The 8,832-nt window shown below is 46.6% G+C and overlaps 1 protein-coding gene and 1 long non-coding RNA gene across 2 annotated transcripts in view; both read left to right on the top strand.

Annotated features, from left to right (window-relative positions):
• The first annotated feature begins 200 nt into the window (after positions 1 to 200).
• LOC109300999 lies at positions 201 to 8,201 on the top strand. Its single transcript, XR_002098397.1, has 3 exons — positions 201 to 259; positions 1,652 to 1,698; positions 8,134 to 8,201. It is a non-coding gene; the product is annotated as an uncharacterized LOC109300999 (long non-coding RNA).
• Positions 8,202 to 8,738: 537 nt separating this feature from the next.
• Positions 8,739 to 8,832, top strand: part of CENPC (centromere protein C) — an 87,903-nt gene continuing 87,809 nt past the window's right edge. Inside the window, exon 1 of the mRNA XM_019521847.1 lies at positions 8,739 to 8,773. Coding sequence (XP_019377392.1) covers positions 8,739 to 8,773 — 35 coding nt within the window. The remainder of the gene's footprint in view (positions 8,774 to 8,832) is intronic.

The raw sequence follows: 8,832 nt of genomic DNA on the forward strand, positions 1-8,832 counted from the left end.
GGCATGCGCACCCTCCTCCTTTCTCCTCTCCGGGCGGGAGGCTAGGGAAACGGCTCTGGTGACAGGCCATTCGAGCCCTGCGCTCAGCCAATGGGCTTCCGCGCACAGTCCCTTGGCGGAGGGGCGCATGCGCAGCGGGAAAGCGCTGGGTTTTCGAACAAGCGGTCGGGCGCGCAGGCCTCGGAGGCGGGGGCGGGGCTCGGCGGCGGCGGCCCCGGAGCTGGGCGGTAGGGCTGTCAGCGACATGGCAGAGGCGCTGGTGAGAGCGGGAGCCGGGGCGGGGGACCCTGAGGCGGTGCCCCATTTCAACCGCCGTGGACTACGGGGCGGGGCTCGCGGGCCCTCGCGCCTCCGTGGGGTAGTGGAACGTTGTGCGCGAGGGCCGTGAGTGCAGTTGCTCTTGGGCGGCTCCGTTGGCCCTTGCGCGCTGCGCCTGCGCTGGTTAAGGCCCTGAAGCGCCCTGCCCCCCCCCGTCGGCCTGCTCTTGCCCGTCCTGTCTGCCAGCTCTTGCCCCTCGTGCTTCTGTGACTCCGCCCCCCCAGCCGCCTTCTGCCTTGCTGCGTCTGACTCCAACTGAGCCTGCTGGGACCCCGCACCGTCTGTCCTCTCTATGCTGCTGTTCCAGCCCCTCTTTAATTGTGCTCCGTGTTGCCAGGTGTATGACAATGATCGTATTTGTACGATAGTTTCAAGCCTTGTCTGATCAATGAGAGGAAAAGTGTTCACAATGTACAGTTATTGGTGAGGCAGCTCGTTGATGCAGCCAATGCAAAACCCCAATCACTCTCAGGGAGCCTTAACTGACTTTTGGGTTTGCTGTCAGCAGTTTCTTATGATGGCTTGCCTCAAAATACAGAAATGCTTCACCTTTGACCCATTTCTCACTCACTGTCGACTTACAGTGGGCACTGTAAAGGAAAAAATAAGATGAATTTGAATAATCATTTCATACTTATTTGGATATTCTTTTGGTGTACGATAGTTTTTCAGTAAATACAAAAACTGAGCTTCCAGTATGCTAACTTTATATTTAATATCTGGCAACACTGGTTGTGCTTCTGACTGCTCTCCAAGGCTTTGCACCTTGCACTTGTCTGTGTTGAATGTCCTCTTGAGAGCTTCCATCCAGTTTTCTGACCTGCTGAGATTCTTTGTGACTTGAAGGCTGTCACAAAAAGCTTGACACTTTGTCCTTTTCCAGTCCTCTGGGATCTTGCCTGTCTTCCATGTCTTTGCAAACATTTATGACAGTGCTGAGATTTCTCTAAGCCAGTTTCTTCAGCAGCTTGGGAGGAATTTTGTTAGTCCCTTTTGACTTAAATTAATTTAAATTTATGAAAAGCTCTTTGACATGATCTTTAGTTATTCTGAGCCTCAATCCTCCTTTGTTGGTATTCATTTTGTTACCTGTCTAGTTGCTGGATGCTTGACACCCCTGTTCTAGAGGAAAGCTGGCTTACTGGATATGATTGTATAGATGAGCACACCTACTAGTACTGCAGAAATACTGAGCTAGGAGAGTTCTATCTGTTTCAGATAAGCCTGGAAATCTTATGGACTGATATACACAGGATACAGAAGTCTAAGTTTTCTTTTTCTTTTCGAATGGTAATGTGTTTGGTAAAACAGTCTCCCTATTTTTTTTTAACAGAATCATTTAAAAAAAGATTACAGAGCAAGATTCTGCAATGGAGAAAGGTAATGTGTTTAGATTTAAAATTTTAGTTTTTAGGAACTGAATATTTCGGAGAGTAACTTTGGTTAATATTGAGGTTAATATCACAGCTTCTAACTGTAACCCTTTAAATTGGTTATGGCATATGGTGCATAATGAGGTCGGATCTGGGGGGGTTTCTGTGGTGCAGCTGCGCCCTGTATCTACTGTACAGCTCACATGCTGGTGGCTCCAGTTTCCTGCGGCACTGGGTGCCTGAGACCCTGTGGAATCTGGGTAGGAATAGAGCTCAGACTGGGAGGGATTGTGGTGAGGCACAGCTCAAGCTCCAAGGGAGGGAGCAGGTGTAGGAAGAGGGGATGTGCCTCCTGCTGCTGCAGTCTCCATAATGGGGACAAGGGGAGACCAGGGCCATTCCTGCTGCATCCCAACTGGGAGCTGTGGGGAGCAGCAGCTGTGTAAGATGCTGGGCTTGGCCTGGGACAGTGGTGTTGGCAGGCAGGTCCCCTTTTTCTGTGCTGGATGGGGTGGGAGGTGCTGCTGAGTTCTGTAGGGGAAGGGGTCCTGAGATCTGGGTAGAGTCTTACCTGGCTGCTGCTGATTCGGTGTGGTCTGCCCACCCTGGGAGGGCTGGGTGACGGGAGATGCGGAGCAGAGTGAGGCACTAAGAGATGGGGGGTTTTCAATCATCCCTATAATGCTAGTTGTATCTTTTGCACTTTCCACCCCTCCCCAGTCCCCTTTAAAAAGTCTTAAATCTGCCCATTGAAACTCTTTAACAAAAAAATCCCACCCGACATTTTAAAACCTTTTTTCCCCTGATGAGATTCTTTGGCAGTTAACAAAGCAACTGCTTAATGTTATGTTGCTGCTGCTTCTATTGTTTAGTGTATAGACTGTATAACAATAATAGATTAATTAAATAAAATATCAGATAATAACAATTGAACAGTGATTGCATAAGTAGTTACTCAAGAAAGGATTGCCAAGTTGTACAAGCAACCTTAAACTTACATTTGCCGGTTAGCTGCCAGTGTCTTCTCTGCACTAACCATGACTCAAGGGTCCTGCTGATAGTCTCTCCCTTGCTCCCAGGATCTTGGAACATGTATTGCACCTGTTGGAAAGGTGGGTGAGGGAGATATTGAGTGGGCTACATGAGGTTTTGTTGCTGGGAAATCAATGCTCAGTTCAGTAACAAATCTGCTATAACAAAAGAGTAAGGTAGCATTGTTGTCATTTTTGCAAGATGATGAAGGTTTCTTTATTCCTTAGTCTGTGCTAGGGTCTAGAGTAGAGCTGTTCAACTAGGTAATGTACAGCTTGCAGGCTCGTCCTGGCCACCCACACAGTGACCAGGAGCTTGCACTTGGGGAAGTGCGGGCAGTGCTGTGGCTTCTGTGATGTGTGGTCCCTGCTGGTATGGTTGCTGGACCCTGAGAGCTTAGACAGCCCTGGCCCAGAGCAAGAGGCTTTCCAGTTTGTACTTTTTCATTTCCCCTTGTGCCCTTCCCATTCCTGAAAGTTGTTTCTGTCAACACCTGCCGCTTCCTTTCTTGTGGGCTGGGGGAGGGAAGGAGGAAGAGGAAGGAAGGAAAGGAATGGTCTGTGTTGAAGCTGAACTCAGCACGCATGTGTGAGATGGAAATAGGAAGTAAAATACACTCCTTTTCCCCTTCTCTCCTGCTTTTACTGTGGTTCATCATGTTTAGTTAGTTGCTGCTGCGTCAGGTGACTCCTCCCTTATTAATGCAGGGGTTTACCTGGATTTGTGAACAATAGTCAACCTACCGAAAAGGAAGAAAAGCTTTAGTTTAAGGTTCTTAACAGTGAATGTCAGTGAGTAGAACTGCGCTGTAGGATTGTTCCTATACTCTAAATTTTGGCTTTTCAGCTTTTAAATACCTATACTAGTTGGTATTCTTTTAAAACCACAGGGTCATTAGCTCCATAATTGGAATCACCTGTCTAGGCAGTGGAGAGATGTGCTGTCTCTCTTGCTGCAGTAAAGAGGCAATGCTCTTTTGTCTGCCAAAGGTTTTCTACAGAATAAAGCACCTTACAGGTTTTTCAGGTGTCCTTTGGCTATTGTGAACCTTTATGGCATGCAGGAGCTCTTCCTCAGTCCCCTTGCTCATTGGAAGCTTTGCAGGCACGTTATTCAGCTCCTTTATATCTTGCTTGTAAGTTGTGCAGGAGCCATTTCTTCACGTCTGGGCATTCCTACCAATTTTCAGAAATACATTCTATTTTGTTCTGTTAAGCATAAATCTGTGATTTTGCTAGATAGCAGATGTAAATGTGCATAAGCTATCTTGGCTAGCAGAAGTAGTTTAGTCTGAGTTTTGCATGAGGTGATAATTTATTTTGCTAGGAAAGGTAAATTAGATTGTTTCATTCTATTATGTCTGGGTTGTTCCTGGTACCTAAGGTAGGCTTGGGTATCCAGTGTAGATGTACCCAAAATTAATTAGGCACACAGTTGCTTGGAACTACAAGATGGGTTTGGGAATCGTTGCTCTTGGCATTATCCAGTGAGGGTTATCATCATGCCAGATTTCACCTTTTTACCACAAGCTATTTTATCTGTAAAATTTAAACGAAAATGAACACCTTTTATAGAAATTTCTTTACTTCTCTTATACTTGATAATATATGGATGATTTTCTTTTGAGTTTTCAACAAAATCTCATCTCCGTGCAGATGACAAAGCATAGTAAGTGAAAGGTGAAAATTACAGTGTAGTGTACTTAATTTAAGTGCATAGCCTTGGGACTGAAAAAGATTATTCATTTACCTGGAACATACACTTAATCAAACTTTTAATGTAAACTATGCTTATTATGTATATAGTTCTGTTGGTGCTCTGGTATAAGTACCCCAATCCTGAATTACTCCCATTATTTCCAAGGCTTGTAACAGCAGCCCTTTGAGAGCTGCTTCCTCTTCAATATGTCTGGTGTGGTTAGAGGTGGTACAAAGTGTACAAAATATACAGTTAAAGATAGTTTGCTGGAAATGGGAGTAGAGGTAGGTTACGAAGTAGACAGTGGGGCTGGAAAATACTATGCACTTGTTTTGTACAGATAACCAATATTTGCTGAAATGTAATCAATAGGTAACAAATTGGGACTGGCATTGTTTGCCCAGGGGTGGGCAAAATGGTTGATATCACCTGCAGCTGGATCCAGTTCCCAGCAGCGCAGTGGCAGTGGATCTTGGGGCTGGAGCGGAGCTGTGATCCATTGCTCACCTGCCCCTGTGACGGGTGCCAGTTCTGCAGGGAGGGTCGTACAGGCAGTTGATCTCGGCTTAGTCACGGCCCTGACCCCACAATGTCAGTGCTCCAAGATCCTGGCCCCGGCCCGGGACACCTGCCCATGCAGCTCCTGGCTGGTGTCCATGTGTTATAAAAATAGACTTTTTGTCTATTGCTTTTAATCTGATGTATTTTCTTGAGTTTTGCATTGCCTTAAGGAACTCCATTTTGTAAGGCTCTGTAGCTTGATGTAAGCGCTCAACCTTTGTGTGCTGTATGCGTGAGAGAATGGGTGAGAGTGTGTTTGTGGAAAAGGAAAACATCAGCTGGCAACTGGCTGAAGAATGCAGACAGATAAAAGACAAAAACAAGAAGAATCCGCCCCGGAACAGCGAGAGAACAACAACAATCGGCCTTCAAGGAAGAACGCAATGATAACACAGCAAAAGCCCAGAGGACTGGGTGAATTGACAAGGCTATAAAAGATGGGGTGAGACATACTGATTTTGGGTCTTGTTCTGCATGTCATCCTGAAGCATCCGTTTATTTGATGAGATGGGCCAGTGGGAGCCGGGCTCCTACTTGTGATCAACTTGGCTTGCCTCTAAGTTGATCCGAGTATTGATAAGACTGGTAATGTAGACCAGTGCAGAACAGAAATTGGGGTATGAAGGTGGTGTGCGTGCATGTGTGTGCGTATGTATTAAGCACTTAATCATTAAACGTGGCACCTTGCCTTATCCTCCCTTATAAGATCTCGCTCGTGATTTGAGCAGTTGGCAATTTGTGTAACACGTGGAGACCCTAGGACCTTGGGGTGGTGACAGCGCAGGGCGGGGGCAGAACTGTGATGCGTTCCCTGCATGCCCCTGCCTGTGGAACCCACTCAGGGTTTATTTGAATGCTGGGCAAAAATCTGCGAGAGTGATGCCAATGACAAGAGCTGGTAAGATTTGATAGGTAGAGCTGATGACTTGGTGATGTTTATGGACAGAGTAGATGTGCTGAGCTACATGCTGTGATATTAAAAATAGTCCTGTCCATAAAGAGTGTCTAGTTGTAAAGTAGGTACAGCCAGCACAATGAAGATGAAATGCAGGTCTTGGACAGACCTTGAAAATACGCAGCTAACTCTTCTGTTTACAGCAGCCAGAATAAAGGTCTCAGTACAAGCCTGTAAGTGCAGCTCTTTCTAACCTCAGTTGTGAGCACAAGGGCCAGCTACAGAAGTTACACTTTTCCTGGTATAAGTGATCGGAAACCAGTCTATACTTGTAACAGCATAGAAGTTTAGCACGTGTAGACTGGTTTAAAAATGGCGGAACCCAGTCTAAGATTTGTACCTCCCACCAAAAGGGCAAATGTGTGTTCTGGTTGGTACTGATTTAAGCAACATTGCTTACACAAAGCTGCGTAACTTAGATGGATTCTGCCTCAGGTTCTTTAAATGTCTGTACCAAGCCATGGTGTCCAACTTGGCTGGAAATAAGGCTCTAGTCCGAGGTCTGGGCATCTAGAAAACGAGGCCAAAGGTTTCCAGCACCACACAAGCCTGGCTGTGTAGGTGCTGTTGTAGTATAAATGCTGAACAAAAAATAATAAATACATAGGCTGCTGAGCTGAAATACCAGTTGTTCAGTCACACAAGTAAGAATCTTACACAGGGGTGCACTAGCTTTTTTACCCATCTGTGGGTCCTACAAACCGTGGGAATGATTAATTCAGGAGTGAGGGGGTGGCTTAGACACAATGTTGGTCAACAACTGCTCTGTAAGAGGCCATCACTGAAATGATCTGGCACTGGCTGTAGGTCCAGGAAGCTTGGGCCTGGCATACGGCTTCTTGGACAGTTGCCCAGGTAGTTCCTGGCTGGTCTCCATGCAGACCCTGGGATCTTGGGGCGATGATGACAGCATGGGGCCAGAGCAGAGCTGCGATACGTTCCCTGCTTGCCCCTGCTGGTGGAACCCGTGTTTGTTTCAGGGGCGTGTGGGCAGCGGATCGTGGCTTGGCTCTGGCCCAAGCCCTGCGCTGTCACTGCCCCAAGATCCTGAGGTCTACCCAGCTCTGTGTACTTGTCTTGCTTTTGGCTGTGGTCCCATCCCAGCTGCCTGGCTGCACACCTGGCTTGCCTGGATCCTGCCCCTCTGATTGTAGGTATGGGGCAGGCAGGCTGGGATGTTTGGCGGTTGGGGTGGATTTGGTAGTGGCAGCCAGAAGGAGCTGTCACCGCAGGGGCTACTGTGAAATGGGAGATGGACAGATGAAATGGGAGTCTGGTGCACTGGCTGTATTTTGCTCACCCCTGTATTATAATATTCTAGAAAACTACCAATTATGCACAATGTGAATCAATGGAACGTATTGTGTGGAAACAGTGATGATGATATAAAATATCATGCAACAGCAGTAATACATAATTCTGATATAATAAAAGCCTTAGTCTGTCTGTCTGTAATGCACTGGGCCAACTGCGCATGCTCTGCTGAGAGGGAACATGCTGATTGGCTGTGAGGGCTTGGAGCATTAGGGACAGAGGGGGTGAGGGAGCCTCTGCGGGCCTTCCCACCAACAACAGCTAGCAGGGAGGGGGAGGCAGTGGGGAAGAGGGGCGGGAGGGGAGTGGGAGAGGGAATGGGAAGGGGGAGTGTCTGGTGGCAGCGCCCACCACCACTGCATCCCCCTCCACTCCCCCCCTGCTGCCCAGCCCTGACAAAAGGTGGCAGGGTGGGGGGGGCATGCTGAGTGCCACTGGCTACCGCTGCATGCAAGCTTCCCCCCACTCCCGTCCCTCCCCCCATTCCTGAGAGCCAGCAGTGGCATGGGGTGGGAGGGACACACAGGGCCAGACGTGGGACAGGGCCACATGGAGCCAGATGCAGGGAGTGGGTGTGCATGGGGCCAGAGGCAGAGCAGCAGCACTGCTGGGTGCTGGGTAGCAGTGCTCCATCCCTGCTCACCTGCTCCCCCTACCAGTCACGATGGCCAATTTGCTAGTAACTTATATAAATATATTACATATAAAACAGTCATCTTACTTGTAAATAACACTAATAGTGATATAGCATTATACTATAATAATAACAACCATAACAGCTACTAATTGTAGTGGTGTGTGGTACATACTGGATACAAATATTGAGTACCTTTATTTAATGCAGTTCTTTAAATGCATTTTTTTCCTTGTTCTTTCTTGTAGTAAGCAACAGATCGACATTCTGCCAGGCCAAAATGTACTAAAAATTATACAAGATCGTTTTGAAAGTAAGCCTCTAACTCTTGTCTTTCGGTCTCTTTGAGTTGTTATTTGAAGAATAAATTATAACCCTCTCACCAGTAGCACCTAATGAAATGAGTAGTTGTATGATTATTTGGGGTTTTTTTTGGCACTATGCCTACATAGTGCAGACAACACAATGATTTGTTTCAAGCATGGTTCTCAACCTTTTTAGGCTTGAGGCGCACCCCTTGACAGACTTCAGGCGTTTGAGGAAAATGCCGGCTCTTTGTTTTCACTTACTTTTTGGCTTGAAAGGATCTTAAGGCACCGCAGGGCCTGGCTGGGATTCATTGGTTTAAAACACGTGAAAACTACACAAATTGTTCTTTTCTTATGCTTTATTTAATGCAGCTCTACTCTTAAGTTTGATACAGTAATTTGTAACTATTACAGTATAGTAAACTCTTTTCTGCAGCTTTTGTTTTGTGTAGTGTATGGTTTTACATTATGCATCATGCAGTGGCAAGTATAATTCCTCATAAGATGCTGTAGCTTCACATATCCAGATGAATTCAGCTGTCTGAATGGCTTTCAGAGGGTGCTTTGCAAGGGATTCTGGGTAACTGAAAATGTACTGTACTTAAAAGATGAAAATTATGTACTGTTTATCTTGTTATG

The sequence above is a fragment of the Gavialis gangeticus genome, unplaced genomic scaffold, assembly GCF_001723915.1.
Source record: "Gavialis gangeticus isolate Ggan-Ray unplaced genomic scaffold, GavGan_comp1, whole genome shotgun sequence".
NCBI classification, from domain to species: domain Eukaryota; kingdom Metazoa; phylum Chordata; order Crocodylia; family Gavialidae; genus Gavialis; species Gavialis gangeticus.